This window comes from Amphiura filiformis, chromosome 5, assembly GCF_039555335.1.
Source record: "Amphiura filiformis chromosome 5, Afil_fr2py, whole genome shotgun sequence".
In the NCBI taxonomy this organism is placed as follows: Eukaryota; Metazoa; Echinodermata; class Ophiuroidea; order Amphilepidida; family Amphiuridae; genus Amphiura; species Amphiura filiformis.
In genome coordinates this window covers 50,769,656-50,797,016 of record NC_092632.1, presented here as the reverse complement: position 1 = coordinate 50,797,016, position 27,361 = coordinate 50,769,656, and the positions used below count along the sequence as shown (strand labels likewise).

The 27,361-nt window shown below is 35.2% G+C and overlaps 1 protein-coding gene across 2 annotated transcripts in view; it reads right to left on the bottom strand.

Moving 5' to 3' along the window:
- Positions 1–327: 327 nt before the first annotated feature.
- Positions 328–27,361, bottom strand: part of LOC140153325 (serine palmitoyltransferase 2-like) — a 44,100-nt gene continuing 17,066 nt past the window's right edge. Inside the window, exons 4-12 of one of the 2 annotated variants that reach the window (XM_072176051.1) lie at positions 19,102–19,247; positions 14,147–14,271; positions 11,470–11,563; positions 7,910–8,015; positions 6,524–6,743; positions 3,912–4,038; positions 2,766–2,901; positions 1,974–2,103; positions 328–618 (exon numbers count right to left, since the gene is read on the bottom strand). In XM_072176051.1, coding sequence (XP_072032152.1) covers positions 517–618; positions 1,974–2,103; positions 2,766–2,901; positions 3,912–4,038; positions 6,524–6,743; positions 7,910–8,015; positions 11,470–11,563; positions 14,147–14,271; positions 19,102–19,247 — 1,186 coding nt within the window. In that variant the 3' untranslated portion in view covers positions 328–516. The remainder of the gene's footprint in view (positions 619–1,973; positions 2,104–2,765; positions 2,902–3,911; positions 4,039–6,523; positions 6,744–7,909; positions 8,016–11,469; positions 11,564–14,146; positions 14,272–19,101; positions 19,248–27,361) is intronic. The other variant, XM_072176050.1, reaches the window with a different exon arrangement.

The following is a 27,361-nucleotide window of genomic DNA, read 5'->3' as shown; positions in this document are numbered from 1 at the left end:
ATATCAATATATTAATATCCCCTAAATAAATAATTCCATAATGAGGCACATATTTCATATAAACAAGCTTATTATTAACTTGCTTTCAAATATTTACAGACAATGAATCCATCACGACACATTATATCAAGATGATTTAGTGAATACCTAGAATGCAATGGGCTAATCCATTTAACAGCCACACTCCCCCTGTGGAAGATTTGGGAAATATCTTCTACAGGGGGAGTGTGGATTTCATATGGAATGAACATATTAAGCAGCTCCATTTGATTCATACATCCTCTGAGAAAGATTCAACTTGCACAGAGGGAGGGCAAGTTTCAAATAGAGTTGGTTAATGTGCTTATTCCATTTGAAATCAAACTCCTCCTGTGGAAGATATTTCCAAAATCTTCAACAGGGGGAGTGAAGACTTTAAATGGATTAGCCCAATTCTCTCCTCTGTTATTTCATACAGCTAGGTCTTGGCAGGCAAACAGACAAATGACAGTGGCGGAGCTTCTTGGTGGGTACGCATCATTTCGTTTTTTCATCGCTGGGTATGTCGTATAATTTGAAAGACCTTTTGGAACACTTGATGGATAGCATATCTCCAACTTCATCGATCACATTCAAAGCCTGTCAAGGAAAAGGGAGAATGTTAAGGAGTTTTAGAATGTTATCTTAAGTTGATTTGAAACTATATTGTATATTCCGTTACCTCCACTGCCCATTATAAAAAAATCCCGCACTGTGATATGACCAATTCGTCACATGCAGGCACATTATTCGCAATAATGAGCCTCAATTGCATCTGAAATGCAATAAAGCGTGATATATTCTACACACAGCATTACGTGCGGTTATGCCTCCAATTTACAACAATACCCGCTGCCACTACACTGTGGATACGCATACACACTCTACTTGGATGTAAACAACTTATACAATTTGGTAAAAAAATGATACTTTCTCTTTAAATCACACTAGCTTGCAGTGATTGCATTAAAAGAGTGTTGCAGTAACCTTTACACCCAATCAATGTGTCCTCAGCAGTAAAATTGTTTGGCTATGCCTCGCCCATTATTTACATTTTTACTGCCTCATCAGACATATACTTAAGATGTAAAGGTTTTTACCACACCCTTTATTTTATAATTATAGGGTGTAGTATCTATATAAGATATATGTTAGTAATGAGCTATGAACAGAGGGTAGGGATAGCACAAGCTCAAAAATTTAAAGGGTCCAATTTATTTTTTTTCGGACCCTTTCAGCCCTGCAAAACCCAAATGATCCAATTTAAAAATGGTTAAATACTTTTTGTAAAAGCAGTTTGTACTACTCTGTGTGTGCAACCAGGAGTAGATGGTAACTTATCAAGATCGATGTTATACATGTTAAGATGATTTTGGAATGCTCTATTTCTTGGGTTTTCTGTGTCATAATTGGTTCTTTTTTGTATCGACATTGACAATTTTTTTTATGAGCTAGCAACTCGGCAAAGGATTTACATAATTTAAGCTCCCGTGCATCGTAAAATTAAAGGGGTCCATGCAGTTTTGATCGGACCCGTCGGTCAATTTCAATTTGTAATTTAAGGGGTCCAAATTGTCCCAAACAAAAAAAAAGGGGTCCCAGGACACGCAGACGCACAAGACTGCGACCCCTGAAAGAGAGTTTATATCCCCCAACCAAGATTACAGTCCATAAATATTGGTGTATTACAGTGGTAGAGTGTATTAATGAATTATGCAAATAAGGACATTTGAATATATACATAAATTATGTGATACAAAGGTATATACAGCACCAGTTTAATCAGTCTTAAAGCTTATTTAACATTGTCTGAGTTGATATTTCAGTAGTGGAGTAAATTAATAGGATATTGGCCTCAAAAATAGGCATATTGATATGGACAAATACATGATTTTCAAACAAAAGAAAACAACATGCTTTTATATATTCTGCATGCATTTAGCTTGGTGGCTTACCTTGTCTAACATTTCCCTTGTATGTGCTGCAGAAAGACATATTCTAGCCCTTGCTTCAATGATGGGTGTGGCTGGGAATCCAACAACTACCACCCCTACACCTCGCTTACGGCACTCTCTACTGAAGGCTCTGTAGTTGAAGTAAAAAATGCACAATACCAGGCATGAAAATCAATGTTTCTTGAGTCATCTGCTGAAAATACCTAAGTCTGACATACAAATCAAATTTGACTCTCATTTTGGGTTTTATTAAGGTGGTACTACACCCCTTGATAAATTTGTGACTATTTTTGCATTTTTCTCAAAAAATAATAACACACTGGTAACAAAAGTTACTACACTGGAATTTCAGTGACTCAAGACAAGCAGTACCGTACATTATTTATGATAAGAAAAGAGGTACCGCTAGAATGTACCTCATTTCTTAACATATAATGAACCACTTGTCTTGAATCACTGAAATAAATATACATAACTTTTGTTACCAGTGTGTAGTTATTTTTTGAGAAAAATGCAAAATTAGTCACAACATTTATCAGGGGGTGACGTACCACCTTAAAGTAACTGAAATGAAAAATCCTGGATGTCATCACCATCATCAACTATTTACCATGCAAAAACTTCCAAATAATAAACGCTTGATGTTAATAAACCTACCCTGTTATAAAGAGCAGTAAGTCAACTGTATTAACTTACAAGACACAGCAGTATAAAGGAGATCGGATGAGACATGTGCAGTCAGACATGTACTTGGTAAATATTAGATATTAAAATATATATGTGATGGCTTACGTTGTTTTCGTTGGAAGGCATATGATAATAGGCACCACTGGTGAATCGTCGTTGCCATAGACTATGAAACCCATCTCCTTGACACGTTGACGGAAGTATCTTGTGTTTATTCTTAACTGTCTCACCCTTTCTTTACCTAAAATAACAGTAACAAATCACATATGACTATAGGTAACCTGCAGAGTAGTGCATTCATACATTAGTTGTACCAATACCATTTTTAAATGTGTGGAAAGTTGATAACTATACTTCAATCAATGGTGAAAATGGGCTATTCCAGTTAAACCATACACCCCTATGGAAAACATAATCTTAAAACTACCACACATGGCATGTAGATTTCAAATGGAGTCACTTATATAGGTAACCCCATTTGAAATTCACACTCCTTGTGTGGAAGATTAAGGCCATGTCTTCCACAGGGGGTGTATGTATTTCAACTAGAATAACCCAATTATTACCACAAGTTCCATGATGCTAAGACTGGTTTTTAACAGCCAATCAGAGCATCTATTATGATGAAGGGTCTCAGAGTATTATGGTGAATACTTGAAAAGGGTGCTCCATCTTCTGGATGATCTAGCATTGCTGACATCCATGTATGTCATCAGATCTTGGTTTAACATGGTAATGAGGGCGTTTCCTTGATGATCAAATAATCCCACTTTGTAAGGGAATTCTGATTTAGGGATAATGTTACAGCATCTCGGGTACCAAATGAGACATGAGGAAAATAACAGTGTTCCTGAACAATTTCTAACAATTTATCGATTAATATTTGTTCCTTCAAAGCTTGAATTGCATTAGAAGCATGTGCCCCCCTGCATTCCTATTTAAATATGGCTCACACAGTTTTGATCATGGTTTATACACCAGCCACAAAGTCAGCAATACTGACCAATTCCAACACAATGCAATGCGTACCGTGGAAGGTAGACATGTTGCCATTGGGGGTCAAAGTTAAGTGAGGGGTGTATTGCAAATAGCGCGAGTGTACACAGAAGAGAGTTTACGTGTATGTGCTGACAAGTCGATCACCAGGTCCGAATGTTTTGCAAGAGTCAGCTGAATTCAAGTATACACAGGCATGGCATGGCATTTAATTTATGTGTTTATTAATCTATGATGCAATGATTCAAATCTTACCTAGGCTGGTGCCATCTTTACCCATAAGACACTTGGTGACACTGATGATTTGTTGTACTACAGCTGGCGGCATGGAGCATGCATATGTAGCACTATGTGAGTGAACTCTCAAATGATCTATTAAATCCTATACACACAAAAAGATAATAATGAATTTAATAAAAGTTGGATGTAAAATAGTAATAAGTTAAAAGCTTTTGGTCATGGTCTGATGGTCTTAGATTAATAATGAACAACTATACTGATGCATTATTAATACCTGCACACTATTAATATAAATCAGGGATGTAAGTAGCTGTTGGAAAAAAACCCTGATACGGTGCGAGCGAAGTGAGTAAGCAGAACACTTGATCTGATGAAGACCCGGTGAACAGGTCGCAACGTTACTGAAAAAAAATCGTTGGTGAGTCCAGTATTTGATTCATATTTTTATCTATTTTATACTACTGGATGACTCAAAACATTCATAAACTTGATCGGAACATTTTAGCGAACGCTTAGGATCGGAGAACAGGCTATGATGGTATCACCCCTCTAAAAAAATTTTGTTTTTGTTTTTGCTCTTTTTATGATGAAATGTCATCATCCACTTCGGAAATGTAAAAAATTTGTAAAATTTTCTTATTTTTTCCCCGGAAAATCCCGATTCGGATCCGGAAAAAGGAAATCAGTTTTTAAAAACCCGGAAAACTTACATCCCTGATAAATAAAATGAGAAAAAACATGTGCCTTTTTTAAATTAGTGCATCTAAAAGCTATTTTTAGGCCAGAAAAGCTTAAAACAATGCTAGGAATGTTAAGCAAACAGTTCTACTAGCAGAACATTTCGTATAATTGCTCAATTATTTAGTTTAGTTCCCAGAAAGGCACATTATTTCCATGGCCTGGGAATAGCATCATATTCTACCTGAAAAGAAATTTATTGGCATTGTTTTGCTACAAGCAGACAACAGGTTGTGCCAACATAATTCGGTTAGTCGGCATGACTTTACTTAGCTTCATCGCATTGATAAATAATGGCTGTAACTGAAAGGCCCTGTATAACCCAATAGGGATCTCACGCCCCTTTGACAGATGTGAGAAATGGGTAAGTGCAATAGATGGAACAACCACGACCGAAAGAATGAAGAATTTTTGATTTTTGAATGGCTTACTTACTTCATCTTATCATAATCATTCTAAGTGTTTGTTCAATCATGCATTTACCATATAAATGAAGTCAATAAAGTGTTCATAATAGGAGATTCTTTGACAGCAACAAATTGTTCAATGAGGCATTATCTAACAATAACAGTTTAAATTTTAAATAGTTCAAATATTTTGGAGTAAGAAATTAAAAATCATTTGGTCTGGTCTATGTGCTGGTAAACACGTACACCACATTTAACTATTGTCAGTGCATGTATACACATGAACCATGACAGCGTGTTGGTTTATTGTATGAGGAATAAAAGAAAATTCTTTAGAATCTTACAAGTATATATTTTGTTGAATGAAAAATTCATTTTTTGCTTGAGAAGAAATAATGCCAACAAAATGGAAGACATGATCTAAAATCTCCCACACAGGGGTATATAGATATCAAATGGAATCACAGATATCAAATGGAATCAGCAATTCAGGTAACCTATTTGAAATTCACACTCCCTGTGTGGAAGATTAAGGTCTTCCATAAGGGGGTGTATGGATATCAACTAGAATAGTCCATAGTACTCGGCTCATTATTAAAGCACTGCTAAGGATTCCTTACTCTAAATGTCAAGGTCATCCATTAGGAACATAACTCATAGTGCAAATGTCTTTTATTGTAATGTCTGTAATGCATTTTTTATGCTATTTTCAATCTATAGTCCATTTAGCTTTCTCGAGACGGACGGTAATGCGTGCTCCAGTGCGCGAAGTATCAAATTGCACATATTGAATTGAAGAACTGATGTCTTTACACGTATGATTATAGGCGGTACATCTGTACACACTTGTAACTCTGACAAAATACTAACGTCACTCTCTCGAGGAAGCCAACACACGTTTCTCATGTACATGTCCTTGTTTGGCAGTGTTTATAAACACACCCCTCTTTGTAAATACCTGCAAATGAGGACCTTATTCTGCATATATTTAATCTTATCTAACCAAGGACACAAACACCCAATTTCAATCGACACACCATGAACCTACCCCACACACACACCCAACAACCTCCTATCCAACTGTGACCTGTCCTGAACCTCTAAACGTGGACCACTTTTTAAATACATCTTTACGTTATTTGAGTTGGATGTACACGGTTGCAGGTGTGTCCAAGTTTGTGATGTGTGTATCCTAATGTAGGTCCATGTTTGAAAATTTCAAATGCACACGCACCCCTGTGTGTTTGCCGCCAACCGAGGACAGTGTGTATTGCTATCTAACCGAGGACGTGTGTATGATGTTTTCATCGCCTAACCGTGGACTAAAATGGCCGATTTTTTTGTGTATAATACGAAACGAATTTTATCCATCAACTGCTGACTGTAGTTTTTACACACAAGTGTAACACCTGTACACCCCTACACATAAGATGTCTTACGGTAAGTTACCTTGAAACTTGTTAACACAACCAAATATCTTACCTTATTGCCTGCTATATAGCCACCACAAGCCCCAAAACTTTTTGTAAATGTTCCCATCATAATGTCAACATCTTTTGGGTTCACACTAAAGTATTCTACCACCCCTCTTCCAGAGGGGCCCATTGCTCCTATACTATGTGCTTCATCAAGGTATAAATACGCCTTATATTTCTTCTTTAATGCTATGACTTCTGGTAGTTTAACTATTGACCCTTCCATACTGAAAACAAAATAGAGACAAATATGAAGAAGAAACAGAAAGATTAGTTTACAGACTTAACATATTTCAGCAATTTAAAAAACTATTACTACATTATTTGTATAATCTGTTGCAAGGTTCCTGTTATGCGATAACCATCTCGTATACGCGTGCAACGTCAAGCGTATGCGTGCATAGGACCTTCTGGAAAATAATAAACGCTGGACGGCAAGCCGTACACTTAATTTGTAAAAGGAAATCTGCAAAATATTATACATATGAATGATTTTTACACCTTCAAAGTAACACATTTTTTTAAACATATGGTTTTGTAATATGATATAAATGTAACAGTGTCATCAATATAGCGCTGATCCAATTTTTGTGATTAAATCCCACAACCTGAAAGTTAATTTTCAATCTGTATTCATGTTTTTCATTGGTTGCACTCAGAATGCATATCATATTAGATGCCAAGTCATGAAAAGGGACCTGATGATTTTTCGCCAGGATCTTATTATTTTAAAATTTCTTTAAAAAAAAAGATTCAAAGTAACACATTTTTTTAAACATACGGTTTTGAAATATGATATAAATGTAACAGTGTCATCAATATAGCGCTGATCCAATTTTTGTGATTAAATCCCACGATCTGAAAGTTTTCAAACTGTATTCATGTTTTTCATTGGTTGCACTAAGAATGCATCATATTAGATGCTAAGTCATGAACAGGGATCTGACGATTTTTCATCAGGATCTTATTATTTTTAACTTTCTAAAAAATTGGGTTTTTTCCAGAGTGTGGCATAAACACAAAAATGCAAAATGCATTGTTTTATTCTATTCCTGGATTTAAAGTAACATATACATAAAAAAGTAAATTATCATCTTAAGGGCTCATATTGAAATACCCTACCACGTTTTCACACAGAAAGAAGGCAGGATTCCCCTCACTAAGCGCCGCCTCAGGAAAGCTCGGTCATAAAAGCGGATGGATTATATGCATCAGTGATACACCCTGCCCAGGATTTTAACAAAAGGTGGCTAGCACAGGAAAGCTGCAGGATGGCGCACACCTTCCTGTGTAAGGGAATTTCAATATGAGCCCTAAAAGTATAAGTATATATTTTGTTAACATTTTAAGCCTTACAAACCCTGTATACAGATGTTGAGTGTTGGATCCTTACCTATATACACCTTCAACTACTATAAGAATTTTCTTCCATGGTCTGTGTGTACGGGGCTGTCCTTCTATTACTGCTCTTCTTAATTTAGATTCTAAACTTTGCATATCTGTAAGAAAATGGTAAATATTCAAAATCAGTCAATATCAATGAAAATGAAGTGGATAACAAGTAGAAAGCATTTTTTCAGTAAGTGCAAAGTTGAAATTGATTTCAAATACTGTGCAAGTCCAGTGTTGCCTATCTTCCATCGTTATTACTCACAATGTAATTTGTTCTGAAATAGCGAAATGGCTTTTAAAATGTAGGCAGAAATAATAGAAACATCTTTTAAAATGAGCATTTTCTCCAACTCAAATATGTTTTTCTGGCATAACAAACCCTCTCAAATGGCCAGTAACAATAAATTCTTCACAATTTCGACTTCTGGCTTGCTTGGAGAGCACGGTGGCCGAGCAGAACGGGCTACGACTCATAATCGGAAGGTTGCGGGTTCGAGCCCCGGCCAAACCATCGTGTTGTACCCTTGAGTAAGGCACTTTATCTCGATTACTCCTCTCCACCCAGGTGTGAAATGGGGAGCTGTTATGAATACTGTCCATTGAGCGCCGCCCAAAGGTATGAGCATGCCTTGGGCATTGTATGGCAGCTAACATATTCTAACGACGGCGGAATAAATGTAAAGCGCTTTGGTACATGTTCTCATGTGAAAGGCGCTGTATAAATACCAACATTTTAAACATTTTTTTGGATCACATTGTGTCATGCTTAATGATCTGCTAAATTTGTACATGACAAATTTATTGCAATAACAAACTTTAACACCTCTAAGCTATGAATAAATGGGTAATTAAGTTTCTCCTTTCACATTAATTGTACCACTTTATGGTTACTCATCCAGAATATAGATGATAAATCACTAAATGATGCGAAACAAAACCATTCTTTGGTAGTGAATTAATGTTATTTTATTATTAGCAATAACAGCTGCAATCATAATTTATCATAATTTATAAATAATATGCCGTAACTCATAGAATAATGACATTTTTTATTGGAATCAGAAAGTCATCCATCATTATTTTTATTAAACATGAGGGCATATATTGTGTGTATTATGTTGTGTCTCAATTAATGTTATTATATCATTAGCAATAAAGCGGCTGCAATTTATCATAATTTATCAATAACATGCTTAGCTCATAGAATAATGGCAATTTTTTATTGGAATCTTGGAATCAGAAAGTCACATATTATTGAGTATTTTGTGTCTCAATACCAGAAAAAGAGGTTGTTATTATTCCCAGGTATAAGTAGCCTCATTGAAATCAATATACTGATCTGGTATCAGGTATCCAGGTTGAAGAATCAAAATGGAACAAACGATTATAAATGCAAATATGAATATCACATTTTTGGCCCATTTTTAAGCTTTATCACATTTTTACCTTTTTGGATTTTTCAGAAAACACTGGTGGATTTTTGCTGTAATAAATCATGCAAAAGTCTGACCCTTACTCTATATAGGTCTGGGATCACATTTAATTTTGTTCCTGATTTGATAGCAATTTGTTCTCAAGTAGCCAGGAACATTTTTAAAATCAAACAACTTTTAAAAATATGCACCAAGCTGCAAATGTGGTACACACTGTCACACTCGGGCACCCATAAGTGTAAGTGTGCACTGTCACACTCGGACACACATGAGTGTGTGCATGCAGTAACACATGGCTACACATACATGTACATGTATACCAACATTTCAAATAAAGTCAAGCTTTATTGAATTATTTCAAATTTATATAATAATATCCTGGTAAACAGCAAGACTACCCAAGTGTAATAAGCTGTCTTTACATTCTTTTCAAAATCCTCTATTTTGGGAACTCTGAATACAAAAACGTGACCAGCAAAGTGACAAGCCACCTTACTAAGTGCATGACACCTTAGGCAAGCTAACCATGCACAAAAAACAAAATTAAGTAAAATAGTACAAATCTATTCAGTTCTTATCTTTTCTATTCATTTTTAAATCCTGGGTATGTGGGTATCTCTGAATGGGAGAAATTTACCTATTCTTTAAGCTCAGTAACCTAGCAATATTTTATTTCATTGAAGGGTTTAAACTTGGTATTAAATTACTCTCTTAGAGACCATTATATGCTATGTGTAATAGCGCATACTGTGTGAAACAAAATAAATAAATTCAATAGAATTATATTCTTGGTTTTTAGTGTCCTATAAATGCTATATGTGTATAGGTTGAGCATTGTGATCTACAGTGTGTTATGAATTGTTATGTAAAGAAAAGAAGGAAAAACAGGACATACCAGACATGCCAATAACAAAAAAAATGCAAAATTAACTTTTTCAAATAAGTTCTATAGTTATCACTTTTCTGTCAAATGTCCATGCAGTGTTGGAAATATGAAAGAATGCATGTTGGGCTATTCCAGTTGAAATCCATACACCACCTACGGAAGGCATAACCTCAATCTTCCACATAGGGTGTGTAGATTCCAAACGGAGTCACCCATTCAGATAAGCCCATTTGCAATTCACATTGCAATAGATGGATTTCAATAGAATGGCTCGTTTCACCTCAACTGTATTAAATTCTCCCATGTGCAGCATTAATCCATCGATCACTTTCACATACACAATGTTTTACCAATTGTTCATTTCTTTAGCAAAGCGTAAAGGTGACGGCTACATAATATAATATTAATCTCTGTACCATACCATATTGGGCTATTGCATTGGAAATCATCACTACCTCTGTAGGAGATGTTAGAAATATCTTCCAAAAGGGGAGTATGTATTTCAAATGAAATGAACACATTAGACAGCTCCATTTGAATTTCATACACCCTTTGAGAAAGAGTCAACCTGAATTTTCCACAGAGGGAGGGTGAGTTTGACGGTTGGTAAACGTGAAATTTGATATTCATGTAGTACAGTATGAGAAGCAGCATGCATAAATATTTGAGCTCCTAATATCAGAGGCATTAAATTGCTGCGTCTACATTTTTCTACAGTGCAATAAAAGACTAGAATTCTCTCCCAGACAAAAAATTAATAAATAAACATACAAATCACTTCAAATGTGCAATCAAAAGTCACCTAGCAAAAAATGAATTGCCTTTTTAAATTTTCCTATACCTACCATGTAATTCGCTGTAGAAGTAGTGATGTAACAGGATTAAATTACCATAGCAATGGGTTCACGCTATTTTTAAATGTATTGCTCCAAACTATAAGCAGGATGCACTCATCACCTGTGTATGTGTACAATGATAGATTGACTACACCACTCTTTTCAAAAACACTAATCTTACAATCGAGTGATCAGCATGAACATTCTGAAGAATTACGATCCAGGTCTATATCCCTGTTCTTTGATCATTTATGTGAACGGTGGAATGTCTAGTGCAGGGCAATACATTAGAAAATAGTGTAACTAAAGGTTTCATAGTATCACTTATACTCTACTCTAGGCATTCTACTATATATAACATCTAAAAAACAATATTAATTTACACAATCTTTAGCATTATACTTGCCATTGTGCTCAAATACTCTGACTACAGCTCCCGATAATCTAATACCCAGCACTAATGAGGCATGATTTAGTCTATCACTAAGTACAAGGCAACCCTGTGAACAGTAACATACAGATATTGATCAGTGCATACACATATAAACAAAACACTCAAATTTGCTTTGCAATATTTTTTATGATAGTATACATATAAATGATTTGTACATTTTCTACTGCAACCTTTGAACTCTCCAACAGAATTAGACACTTTTTACAAAATATGGGTGGATATAATTGATAGTACCAGTCAGGTGCTACCTCTGAGGTCAATCAGTCATCATTGGTAGTAATTGTGCTGTACACCAAATTTTGAAGCAAGCTCTAGAACTTTTAGATTGAGTACTAAATAGTAAATACATAGGCTACTCCAAAATTACCTGATGTGATTAGGCAATGATGTGATTAGGCTATATAACATTAATTTTTTGGTTCTCGCCTCCTCCCGTCTCAATTTCTGGGATTGGTTAGGTTTTTTTAGGTATTTGGAATGCTTTAGAATCTAACTTAATCTCTTTTTCTCTGAAGAGTTTATTCCTTGGAATAACACTTTTGAAAAAAGGGGTCTCGTTTTGCTTTCCTCAAGCACTTGGAAAAGACCTAAATCTACTAATTCTACTAACACCTCCTTCCCTCCTCAATTCATGAAAATCCTCTGGACGAGAACCAACAAATTAATTTTTATATGGCCTTATCATTCTGCTTCAATAAATATTTTATTTATTTATTGCAATGTTTCAAGACAATCTACATTTTTATGACCATATTTGGAATCAGCATGCAGAATGCATCAAAATGGGTACAAATAGTTCAGTGGTTCTTAAAATAGCTCTTGATATTGAGAAAATCTCAGAACATGGACTTTTTATGTTGAAGCCTATGGCTACAGCATGCAGAGCATTAACTTGTGGACTCTGTGGAGTACTAATCTTGCAACACATGTTATTTCAACCCCTATATTTTTTGTAATGAATCTCTCTTTGGTTCCTCAATTCAAATATTTGACCCCAATTGAGCACCAACACAAAATGCTAAACCAATATCATAGCAGATCCATTAAAAACACTTCATAAAACATGGATGCGTGGGAGAATTTATACCAGTCATCCCAGGTGCATAGTTTGGTCTACCCTTTGTTTTATATAGGGCACATTCACAGATTTTGTGGGGGTGGTTGACCAAATTTTTTTAGAATGTCAATTAATATTTTGCTATTTTGGTGAGGTACATTCCTAATTTTATAACACAAAATACCAAATTTATGAAAGTTGCAACAATGTTGACAAAATAACAAGTTTTGAGCAAATTATAAGATTCGATAATTAATTCTCTTGAATCTGATCATCTTGCATACTCTTGAAGCGTGTCCGTCTGTGATAGAGTGAATACAGTGAATAGCAAGCATAAGTTTAACCATTAGTTTCTATGGGACAGGAATTTGTCAAAGGTCACAAGGAACTCGATCAAAATTTGCACAATTTGGTACCCAAATTGCCTGTTTGGCAACTCTGGCACTAAATGACAGTATGATCCATGTGACTTTTTCCTCACTCTAAATCAACCTTTTAAAATGTGTATAGGTCACCATAAAACAGAATTTGTGCAAAAACTGTTTAATTACAAATCTCTGAATATCCCTTTAATATCGGGTAAACCAGTGAATAGCAATTTGTGATAGCTTGTGAAGATTTACAAAGCAAACAGTTGGTAAAAATAGTTGTTGCAAGCCAAGCCTATTACTCTCACTTCCCAACTACACAGTTCAAAACTCTTAAAGCTGAGATTAACTTAGGAAACAGCGAGTACATGTGGCCTTTTCATCACTCTATATATATGTACTGAAGTTGAACTGTGCATGTGAATGGCATGGGAGATCAAGTATGCAATAAGCAAGATACACAACTCCCATATTAAGGAATTGTAATAAATTGAGAAGAGTAAATCATTGATATCGTATTCACAGTACCACATCACTACCAATACCAAGATATTGAACTGCTATTTTAGTCCTTGGTTGCAATATTGCATATTAGGCCAAAAAAAAAGTTGTTGTGTTGCCCTCAATCGCCCGACCCTAAATCCTGAAAAATCAGGGTCGCAATTTTTTTTTTTTTTTTTAAATGATGATTTTTACAGATTTGGTCAAAAAATCAATGTTTTTCACTTCAAATTAATATTTTATTGAAAGACTAGTCTTTAATTGATGTCTAACAGGTATCCAGAAGTCAAAATTGACAAATCTCCTCTAATTGAAGAAGCATTATTTAATATTTGAGGGGATTTTTAAAAAGGTTTAAATAAAAAAAATAAAAAATAAAAAAATCCGACCGTCCGACCCAACTTTCCCATTTTCCCACTTGAGGGCAACACAACAATATTTTTTTTTTGCCTTATTAGTGAGCTGAGCAGCAAGCTATATCGACTTTCAAATCCAGGTTCTACTAGGGCTAATCCTGCTGAAATCCATACACCCTTATGGATGACATGACTTCAATCTTCCACAGAGGGAGCATGTATTTCAAACTGAATGAGTGACTCCACATAAAGTCTACAATGTACACCCAATGTGTGGGAGATTAAGTTAATGTCTTCCATCTAGGGTGTATGGATTTCAACTTGAATAGCCGATTTTAAGTACCTACCTTTTCAATTAGTGATGGAATGTTCAATGCATTGGTAGCGAAACCCATACCGAAGGTAATGGCTGCTTCATGGCCTACAAATTCAGCTACAAGTGATTCTAATTCATTATGTATGTCAAGATTTCCTGCAGGATAAGTAACAAGACAAGAAGACACATCAACCGCCATGTATTAATGTTCTATTACCTGACAATTTGAACTGGCACCATTTTCTTTTCAGCTTTAAATGTTTGAGAAAAAAAGACTACAAAAATAGAGACAGGAAATTGCCTACACAAAGTCTATCTGTGAAGTTTCCCTTGTCTCACATTTTTGTAGCTTTTTAGCTTGCCTCATTTGTGTTGTTTAGATATACTTGTCCAAATTTGTGATAGTACTATTTTCATATCTAATTGTAGAATTAATGCTAAATTTCAATATTTATAATTACTGCTACTGATTTTGACATCATTATTTTTTTCTATAAAAAAATGAGTTATTCTACTCATCATATGAGAAAAATAAAGGAGCCATCAATCAAAATACATATTTAATCACTTTTGATCAAGAAAGCTGACAAATAATGCACCTGATATCGGAAGTAGTCCCTTGCAGACTAAGGATGTTCCAATACACCAAGAAGCACAAAATAAATTTTACACCTCAAGGGCACAAAAACAAAGCATGAATTAATTCGAGTTGAAAAGACAACCTTTAGCGATAGATATGTATAAATTGTCCTAATAGTATGCGACTTTTAAAGATGAGATATTACAGAAGTAAGCAATAAATTACTCAAATCTAACCAATGAGGTGCATTGTTTCTTGTTGCTTGGCAAAGAAGGAGTTGGTTCATTGGTCCAATCAGAATTCATTTGCTCATCATTCACATTGAGTCTCAAGCAATATAATACATGTAACTGAAAGTACAGTTAACTATTAAATGTATTGTCATTTCAAGATCTACATGATGTATGATAATGACAGAATCCATGTATTATAAACCACTTAACATGTGACGTCATTGTCCGGCAGTATGCGCACAAATTATGGCAATTTCTATTGTTCTTTGCCCTGCAGTGTACGTACACATTGTAGTTTGCTCAGGGCATGTGCATTTTAAATCGGCTACCACATTTCATACAGTACAAGAAAGCCATTGAACAGTGTAGCAGTTCGTTCAAGCATATCGAAAGACCAGTCCCTCGTGTTGATAAACAATGATATCAAGTGGTCAATATGGATACACTTTGGTGAGAATGAGGGGTATGAAAACCAGGAAGGTTTTCAATGTCCTTTAAAAAACATTGCACATCCACATTTAAGCTTAAATATCTTGTCCATTAAATTTGAAATAGAACAAAAGGGAAGCCATAAACCAATTTATGATCCATTATTCACCTCATTTTGTATTGGTGGTTTAGTGCTGTAGTTTTACTTGTATCAGTATGCAGCATGCACAAACATAATATGTGAGTGATACGGATCATTTACTAAACAAATAAATATTGCCAAGGAATGTCTATTACCAAATCAATCAAGTATAGCCTAATTATATGGAACAGGTAAACAACACAAAACCATGTGTAGTTTGCCTGTGACTTTTTCATGCAGGCTGTTTTTACAAATCAGGCATTAAACTTACGACTTATAGCTAACTTGTATTTAATTGAGTTCAATCTTCATTTCCTTACATAATGTAAAACCAAGAATTGAGTTCAAAACCTTCACTCCCTAACATAATGTACAATGTAAATGGAAATAGAGTTCACAGCCTCCATTTTCTTGGAAAATAAAAGTAACAAGAATTGCAAGTTCATACCTTCATTCCCTGACATTTGTAAACTAGAATTGAGTTCAAAACATTCATTTTGTTACACAATAAGAATCAGTTCAAAAGTAAAACCTCCATTTCCTTAAAGAGGCATTGTGAGATTTGAGTTCAAAACCTTCACTCCCTAACATAATGTAAATTATGGAAATAGAGTTCACAACCTCAATTTTCTTGCAGAGTAACTAGAATCAAGTTCATACCTTCATTCCCTGACATTTGTAAACTAGAATTGAGTTCAAAATATTCATTTTGTTACACAATAAGAATCAGTTCAAAACTGAGACTAGTAAAACCTCCATTTCCTTAAAGAGGCATTGTGAGACTTGGTGAAAGTTTCCCCTGAGTTTTGGTCAAAGTCTAGATTTAACTTGTGCGCATCGTTTGTCCATACAACATGTATTCAGCATCTGAAATACATTTTTGTAGTTATAAAGCCATAATGTACGATCATATGATATGAAGTTGGTTAATTTTTTTAAACCTTATGTTTTTGGCATGTATTTGTAATGTTTACACATGTCCCAACTGAACTTACACGTACCGGTACATGTAACTGACCGATTTGGAATCAGTCAAATTTGTTGTGTTTGCAGGTAAACAGAGCAATTTGGACATAAAGTCATAATTATGACTGAAAATCCCCATATAGATCTCCATGCTAAACAGTCAAAATAGCCAGTAGGGTTTCTTTCACTTTACCTTGTTATCTAATATCGTTTCAGCATTTTGGGTAAAGAAAAACAAAATTAAAATTTGAAAGAAATCATACATTATAGCTTTAAGCTTTTGTGTAAAATATCATGATTTTGTAATTATGTTCCGGATCAGTAACTGAATTCCCAAAACAATTAGCAGTTAAGCTTTATATGTCGCTCACAAAATGTCTTTTGTTTTCCTTTTTACAGATTTTACAAACAAAAGCATGCATCCAATACGATACACAAAGCGCAATTTGTGCAGGTGCTGCACCTAGCTGTGTATACGCCATTCTATATCAATCCACAATGTTATCAGTCCTGTCTATTACGAGCTGATCTTTGTAGAACAATGTTTTCTGCTATAAATAGACGTTCTAATATCCTGCAAGGCACATTTCTACCAATAGGCCTTACACAAATTTGAGCTCACAAGTTGCCAAAATGTAGCCCAATCTGACAAATTCAGGAACAAGTCGCATTTTTGACATTTCATGATTTGAATAAAAATGTAAACACTAGACAATAAGCTTTAAAATGATACCAAATTTATATCGTGTCAAGATATGGATAATTTTATAAATAATACCTTGATATTTTTGCCAAATTGCTAATCTGAGTAATGGGCCAATTAGTTTCCAGCCTTACACAGGATTGACTAGGGATTATCATAGTTCAACTGTGATTTATTCATTAAATAAACCTCTTTTTAATAGGTACATTCAATGATTTGAAAGTCAACTTAGTCCCACAGTCAAATACCACGAAATTAAGAATTTCAAAATTTCATTTTTTTATGGGAATGTCATCTTTAAAGGCCTATAACTCAAACACATGTCTGGCAACTTGTTGCAGGTTTTGTTGAAGCTCGTCACAAATATTAATAGAGACCGATTTCCTTCACATCAACATGATGGTTCCATATTAAAGCAAATTGCTAAAACCTTGTTAATTTCTTTTCCATTTTCAACCAGAATATCCAACCTGTTTGCACATCAAGCTCTTATGATATATAGATGTATTGATTATGCACAAGACAGCTTCACAAATGCAATCACAGCACTTAATTAAGCACAGGGATGTAACACAAGTTACCATGCTGCATTTTGAATAGCGAGATTTTGCTACATGTTTTTGATAACGTGTATGTGTAGAACGAGAAATAGAAGCCGTCATTTCATGGTCAGGATTAACTGATATTGGGAAACTTGATTTATATCTATATCTGAGTTCCTAATGAAACATAAAACACATAGCTTATACAATTAAAAACATGTAAAGTTAAAAATGAAGAAACTGCTCCACACACACACATACAACATGTGCGGCTAAATCTCCCAACAATGGATAACACTGACAGTAGACGTATATCTAAATGATCAGTTTTCAGTGTTTGTCAAAACTGCCATATTTAATAGATCCATTGTATACACCGTACATAAAAGTCTTAGACTTGTGTAATTTATTTCGTATTAATTGTTGAATTTAAGAGAGGCATGGCGAGACAGTCTTTTGAATAAGAATTTTCTTTTATAAAGACAATCATTGCTCAGAAGGGATTAGTGTGTAAAGATATAAAATTGGGATAGGGTTTTATTATAATACACAACACGTTCAAATATGCAAAATTATCTGTTCACTGTGCTCACAGCAGATACCTAGAGACCGATTGGCATACTTTGGATTGGATTGGCTAGGATTTTCTGGCATGACATTCGGAAATGTTACTTCCCCTGTGTAGTCTGGGATTTTCAATAAAGAGAAAATTGTTTAAAATTGGCTGATTGCAAAATAGTGCTCTGTATTAAATCTGACAGTGCACATCTATGTAGTATGTGACATATTTTTTTGGCCTAAAAGTACATTTACAGGCTGGAGTTCCCATCTCTCTTTCGGAGCAACTTGGGCCTAGACTCCTCCATGAATAATGTTGCTGTGGGGTCCACCACTCCTTCCGCACAACCTTCCCAGCCAGCCCTCGAATTAAGGATCTGAAGGGGCACAGCAACCTTTTCACTGAAAGGGCACCAAGGCAATTTCTCAAAAGTGAAGGAAACACACACAAATATAGATGATTTTATAGTGAAGGGGAAAGGCTGGGGCACCGACAGCAACTTCATTAGAGGGCACGGCAAGTGACTGCCTTGGGTAAAGGACATATTTTGAAGGCATTATGGCAGTGGGGATGGGCACCCACGGCAAAATGCCATGGGTGCCTTGGGTTAATTTGAGGGCTGTTCTCAGCATGCATCAGCCTGCAACCATTTACACCTCAGGGCGAAGTGAAACAAACCACAGATTAAAAGCCTTAATTGCCCAAGGACATAATACATTGGCTGCAATGCATGCGACTCGAACCCGGTTACGGGTCCAATCAACCACTATAAAGCCAACATGCTCCTGGTGGATCAGTTAAGCAATAAAGTACACACAAATATTGCACTCACCTAATTCCTGTCTTGAACTACAGATGCCTACACCATATCTCTTTGTTGATTCTATGACATCATCTGTGCGGCGTCCTTTATTCTCTGAGAATCCTAAGTAGTTATAGGAACCAAGATTTACTGCGGTATGTTTTCGGCCTGTGAATCTGTTGATGAAGTAACAGGTGATAGAAAAAAAGTGAGATATGATACATAATTTATACAGAAGCTGCCTTCACTTTCGTTATTTTGTTCGTGTTAGTAATGAAACTTGCCTTATGATTTTCACACTGGAAGAAACTGCACTGATAAAGAAGCACATCAAACAAAATATTTATACAAAGCTGCTGAATGCACTTCACTTAAATTGGTCTTCATGAACCCGTTTCATTTTCTTATGATTTCACTTTATCTGAACTATTCAACACATTGCAACAAGTATAGCTATACATTTAAGGCAAAATACTTCAAACGGCTTCGACTTGGGGCTGTACTTTTTTCTTTACAAATACACAGAGCAGTTGACCCTTTTGGCATTTACAGTGACAACACCAGGGTTTGTTTCCAGGGTGGGTGGGTAAATCAGGGGTAGGGAGAACAAAATCTGAAATATTTGCATTTTTTCCCCAAAATAGAGAGTTTTCAGTGATTGTTTGGTTCTGACTGGGGACGGTGAAATCCAAGTTAAATATGAGGAGAAATGACTTCCATACCCCTCGGTACCGTGTACTGCCACTGCGAATTTAGCACAACTTTGAGTTTCTTTATTTCTCCATGTGTTGGAAGAATGTTTTACTAAACTTTCTTCTATGACAATTTGATCAAAAATTAGCCAAAACTGTGAAATTAAATGTCCAACACTTTCTCATGATTAAAGTTATCTAAATGTACAAAAAAAATTTGCGTTTTGAAAACAGGTAACTATCCATTACCATTATTTAAACAAACACATAATTATTTTATCCATAAAGACAGAGAAACAATATATTGATTATTACTGGATGAAGTTAATGTGATCTTCAGATCACTGTGTCTGTTCCTGGATCAGCCAAAGCTGTAGCAACAGTAATGAACAATTTTAAAACATTACAGTAGTGCTACCGTGCAAATGAAATTATATTAATCCATATCAAAAATATTATCATAAGTCAATACCAGGGCTATTACTCTCGTATTAAAAAAAAAAAAAAAAAGTGATGTCACTTTACCGGCAATTTGATTGACACTTGCAAGGCATTTGAGTGCATAGCCTAAAATTTGCATACTTGTGCATGGCTATGATGCGCGTACTGCTTCATTAGTTAAACAGACCTATCCCGTATTTAATTGATGTTTCCCGTATTTGATTGACAGTTGTTGGGAATTTAAGTGCATTTATCAGACTTAGTTCCAGATATACATGATTGTATCGCAATTTGAAAGTACATTTATTTGTTTTAAGAAATACCCATTTTCAATCAACTTTTGATTTAGAGAAAATAGACCCATATTTAACTTATTTTGTTGAGTTCTAGCTAATAATGCATGAAAACTGCTAAGCCTACAAATGACACTCAGTCATGATCAAGTCTATATAACATCGTCAGGCTAAAAACTCCACAATGATGAATATTCTATATACACGATCTGGTCCATGGGGGCCAATTAAGGAGGCATTTTTGAAAATTGAGTTTAATACTATAATTATAACATTATACAAACATTAGGCTATCATATACTAAAAATGCCAAAGGTCTAGCATACTTGGTTCTTCACTCCATATTTTTGCCTTTATCTCAATTTCAAATTTGCCGCCTTTGGCCCCCATGGACCAGATCGTGTTACATATTCTCCAAGATGGCGACAAGAAAGGCCACTAATCTGAACCCTTATGGGCGAAAATACAGCTTACTACAGTTTGATCAGCTCATAATCAGCGGGAATTATTAGGCTTCTGGTCTATATTGTGCATGTTAAACAAAGTATAGACAAAGTACAGGACTTAAATAATAATTTGTGATACTTCTGGCGAGTTGTCACAAAACATTTCTCAAAATAAAATATATTGATACTAATCTGCTATGTTATAAGGCCTGCCGATTACGAGCTGATCAAACTATAGCTTAAATAGTCAATGTTAATAATTGCCTGGACAAATTTCAATATTATCAACTCGATCATTAAACAGCGGCATGGAAACATTAGACAACAGAAAATGGACAATTGATGTCCAATAGTATGCCCCCGGAGTACGAGTATGCCCTTTGTTTTTTAATAGCAGACCAACGGTGTGCAGCCCTTTTCACAAGTTGACCAGCGATGCATGAAGATTCCCATATTACATCTAAACCAAGCTTGGTTGCAAGTGATTAAACTGTCACATTGGAACATTTTTTCAAAACTTAAAACCAAAATGTCACATATACATCCATAATATACTACACACATACATCCACCCCTACACACAGGATACAGCCCGCTATGTCCAAGGTTCGCTAATCGCTATGGCGAAATAAGGTTCGCTTTGTCGAATATGAAATAAGGTTTGCTATTTTGAATCTATCCACAACTCTAGCACTAACACCCTTATTTCATATTTGATGTAGCTAACCTTATTTCATACATGTATGTCATAGTGAACCTTCTTCCATATTTGACATTACAAATCTTGCACACAGCAGACAGGTGCCTGCACCCACATCCCACCACACACATTACAGTCTCTGCACCTTTCAGCGAGACAAAACCTAATGACCAATTAGTATCAGCTTTTTTTATCACAGAAACCATTGAGTAGAAAGAATACCACACTGTAAAAAGGAGAAAACCAATGAGCATTGGTTTCATTACCAAGTTCCCAACAGATTCCTCTTGCTTCATGACACCAAACTTTTCATTTACATAATATATGATAGAAAAGTAAATTTTCCATTTAAAAGGGCATTTCGTGATCCACAGCATCATCCCCCACTTTTCTCAAAAATTTTTTTATATCACTGGAAACCCCTGGCTACATAATGATTATGTACAAAAATTTTCTTGCAGATTAATTTGTTTAGCAAAGATATCGTGAAATTTGAATTTCGTTCTGGTATACCAGAACGAAATTATAACACGTTTTCTATGGAGCAGTGTAATACACATAATCATGCATAACTCCCAAACGCAAAATCAGAATCAATTGAAATTTTGGGAATAAGCTTTTTTCGTGGATATCTACTGGCAAATGTCATAAAAAGAGGATGCTAGGATCACGAAATACTCCTTTAAAACATATAACATATATATTGATTTTTACACATATTTAAAGAACATTGTAGAACATCTTCATGGACTTTGGTTGCGTAATCATTACATATTTCCATGGTTGATCTCATTTCCTTAATTCTAATGGAATGGATTTGTAAGGTGAAGGTTCCACCACTGAGCTATTAATTATGGGTACCAGTGCAATCACTTTTGGGAGTGGGCATTTAATAGTGGGCACTTATTAGGAACAATACGGTACTACAGTTTGTCCACTCTGAAATACAAAGTGACAACGCGCGTGTATACAGCGCGTTAACAGTGCATAGTGCTGCGTCTCTGCTGCAGGTATGCGATATTATTATTGCGTGCCCTTTAAAGTCAGCACAATGTGTGCGTCAGGGCTGTCAACTCTCACGCATTGGCTGTGAGTCTCACGCATTGGGTCACTTTCTCACGGTCTCACGCCAAGGTAGTATAATATCACGCCTAGGTGGTAAATCTCACGCAAAAAGCTGGAAAATGAGTAAAATCTCACGCATCGTCATGAATAATTTGTTGCTCCCCCCCCCCCGCTTTTCACATTCCCGAGCGCCGTGCCTCAAATATTCATGGTACAAAATGAACATTGGAGTTGGAAAATCCCGGTATGCCTCTGTCTCACGCCAAGCAATTCCAAAAAGTTGACAGCCCTGGTGTGCGTCCGTGTCGGTACTTTGTACTTCAGAGTAGACTGACTGTACAGAACATTGTAGAACATCTTAATGGACTTTGGTTGCATAATCATTACATATTCCATGGTTGATCACATTTCCAATATGGAATGGATTTGTAAGGTGAAGGTTCCACCACTGAGCTATGCAGACTGAGCTAATGATGGGTACCAATTACTTTGATACAGCTTGTATGCTGATAGGCCCAGGTGCCAATCTCACTTTCCCACAATTATTCTGATATGTGCACGTTTGTCAAAAAAGTCTTTCCATATCACAATACAAACCAGTTCCCCATCCTATCCTGGATGTTTCCTCAGGCTGTTTGATTTTTTTGGCAGCGATTGGTTATAGTGACCCGTAACGTACATTTGTTTTGTAAATGTTCAATTTGATATCATGTTTTACAATCAGACCCCCACCTTATATAACTTACATAACAGCAATGCCAGTGGATTTTTCTAATCTGAACCTACATGTAGACCACGATCTGTACATATTTACCAAGCACTTAATTATATTGAGTGAATGAGTATACCAGGAGCCATTTATAGATCTGAAAAAGTAGTTCCTGGGGCGAACACAAGTTATTTCATAATAAGACGTTACGTAGTAAGTCCATATGACATTGACAAGATTGCTAGAATATGACTTTCATCGTGAATACAATATTCGTAGCAATTGTTTTGATGATCTTGTAGGCTCAGGTGACTCTAGTGTCTATAAGCCTTGCATCAAGAAACAAAATACAGACTCTGTGGCTCCCCACCTGCCATAGCCATGTAATTCAAGTACAATCCATGCGCTTTATTAACTTACCATAGGGTAAAAATAACCATACAGATATACAGTAATAAATAAATTACACAACAACTTTTACAATCGTTCCATAAAATCTTCTCTATTCCCTGTACACAGAGAAGATATCTTACCCTTCCTTCCCAGAATTCTTTTTATATGATATATATCACCTTATTTCATCAAATGACACTCCCATTACTTTTTACAGGTTCCCTTTGTTTTCATTTTGAGAATATCAATTTATATTTACAACTTATAATAGCGGAATTAGGTTAGCGCGCCCAATTTGAATCTGCCACATCAAAATCCAACATGGTGTTACTCTCAACTTGAGACAAGACATGGTAGAGTAAATTTTGTTGCAAATGTCCAAATTAAATGTGAAGAATAAGCTTTTGTTACTTGTGGTATTTACTTTTGCAATGTGTTCATCCACAATGCATCATTCCTCATTTTAATTGACGGACAACTTCTTCAGATGTATTCACTTGAGTCCGAGATATGAGGCTAAATTATATTTATTATACATGAACCTGATTGAGCTTTTTGGGACCATTTTCAATTTATTTATGTTTACAGTTTGTGCGCTTTGGTATCTGACCCGGAAGTATATACAGGAAAACTGTCAGACGGCGTTAAACACGCTCAATTTGATCTTCTTCAGTTTTCGGCTAGTGTGTATGTGATCGTATCTTAATTAAGTGCAGTGTGTAATTAAGATTTATTAATCTTCCTTGAAATAAGCATTTTGGTAGTGAGTACGGGGTCTAAATGCAATTATCAACCAAATCTTTACAATCACTAGCCACTTGATTGAGCACTTGCTGAAGAATAGTACAGTATTATGTTTGACAGCAGCTTCTTTATAATTATGTTTATAGACCCAGGGTCTATGGTTTAAAGCCTATGGTAAAACAAATAGACCTACATTTAATACATTAACTGTCTAATATGCCTGAAAGGTAAGCCTATATTTGTGATTTTCAACTTATTGATAACATTAATGGTACTATCATATTAGAGTAGGCATCTTCTAATGCACTCCTGCAATTACCCGGTAATGACTTCCTGAATACTCTCTATATTGCCTGATATATGTGACCCGCTCTGACAAAACCAGGAACAAGTCGCATTTTTGACATTTCATGATTTGAAGAAATATGTAAGCACTAGACAATAAGCTTTAAAATGATACCAAAATTATATAAATAGCATCAATACTTTTCAAGATATGGATCATTTTGTAAATGATATCTTGATACTTTTACCGAATTGCTATTCTGAGCAATGGGTCAATTAGTTTCCAGCCTTAGACAGGATTGAATAGGGATTATCATAGCTCAACTGTTATTTATTAATTTTATAAACCTCTTTTTAATAAGTAATTTCAAGGATTTGAAATACCACCTAGTCCCAGAGTCAAATACCATGAAATTAAGAATTTGAAAATTTGAAAAATTTTTTATGGGAATGACATCTTTAAAGGCTCATAACTCAAGAAACATGCCTGGCGAGTTGTTGCGGGTTTTGTTGGAGCTGGTCACATTATGCTCTCTATATTGCCTTTCATTAATTCCCAAAACCCAAATTAAAGTTTCCAATAATGGTACTATTCTTTCAGATACTCTAGTAAGTAGCTCCTTTTATAATGAAGTATGCCTTAATCAATTCACCCCACATCAACCTCATTATCTGTGCAGTATCTAGGTTTCTTTGAGCAATATAGCTTTGTGGACGTAATGGGTTTTGTGTACATAATTACTCATTGCTTTATATAGCAACCGATATACCAATGATCAATTCAGCTGATCAATTAATGGGCAGTACATCAGCTAGGTATGGGAGTATTTCTTATTGGTCAATTTCCTATCTTACAGCCCATGCTACTTCAATCACCTGCTGCCTGGGCAATTATTATAATTAGGATTAAATTATTATAATAATTACCGATACTTGATTTTAAAACATGTCTCGGTTTACTTAATGACAATTATATCAGGCAAAATAAAAAAATAAACATGTTTCACGTCCCCTCCGCTTCCTTTTTGAGGTTTCCTCAATATATTTTTATTTTTGAAATTCAGTTATAACTTTTCAAAAATATGTCTAGGAAGTTGGTATGCTTTCTATAGCCTTGTTAAGATACAAGAAACATTTTAGGAAGGTTTTGTGATCATAGGAGGGGGTGTAACTCTCAGAACAACAAATAAAAAAGGGCCTCCTTCTTTTTCCAGGCATTATTGTATACGCTAAAACAGCTCTAAGTATGGGTATTTACACCAATTTTGCGATAAAAAATAGAAAATAAAAAGCCCCCCTCCTCCTCCTTCTTTTCGAAAACCCAGACGTGAAACATGTTTTATTTTTTACTTGGCTTCTACATTCACAATTTTTCAAGGCAAAAGAATAATTATATAATGCTAATTTGTTATATTCAACTGGTGGGTAATATTTACATCAGTTGGAATTTATACCAGTCAGGTTCAGTCAATAGGTTCATTAATATTAATTTCAACACTGTTTTCTTATAAAAATTTGTATTAGATTAGAACAGTTTCCTAAGATAAGAATAGATCATTTACTTAAACATTTAAATAGGACTAAGTACTAGTAGTAGTTTAAATACTTAAAATTACCATGATTAATGAGTATTTACATAATACTCTTTATCAGGATAATCATTCAATCATTTACTTTGAGATAAGCAATCTCTTTAATTTAAAATTTAGAAAAATGTTGCATAAATTTCCAACACAGCACCAAAATGATTTTTGTAATTTATTTTGTTTTTGTTAAAAAAAAAAGAGTATCACAAATCCACAGTAACAATCTGTCTTGCAAATTCCATATTTAACCAAACGATTGACAGAATTAATTAAGCCTAGGAATAAGTTTGTTTTTGGTTCACAATTGAGATGTTTTGCGCATCCCATAGTTGCTGCCTAGCAAATATGGAATCGAAAAATGGGAATTACAAAAGCCTTTGTTATGCAATACATCAGATTTGCACCAATCCATTAGACAGTGCAACATGAAGGATTACATTTATTTATGTGTACTTTGTGGTTGTTATCAATCAGCAGGTTGATTTCAAATTGACTTCAAGCATACACATGCCTTACATGTTCAGATTTTGACCCAATCTCATTAATAGGGTCATGCAACTACTTCTAGCTATTTTTCCGATAGTCAGAGACTCCGAAAGGGGGAAGGGGCAATAATTTTGGAGTACCATATGCCTCCCTCAATAATTTTGGCCTCATATGGATCCCCCCCCCCCCACACACACACACACTTACAGTCCAACCTCTTTTATCCGGCCATGATGGGACCAAGCATTGGCCGGATAAGTGAAAAAATCTAAAGTGAATTACATGTAATTCTGCATTGAATGTCTGAAGTGCTAACATTGAGACAGCAAAAGGTTACTCAAAATGGAGTATAACCCTGCTATGGTATTTGAGTTATGTATGCCACATAGTTATGTCCTTCTAAATGCTTCTGTGCATGAAAGTTCTCAAAACATGAAAAACATGTTATTC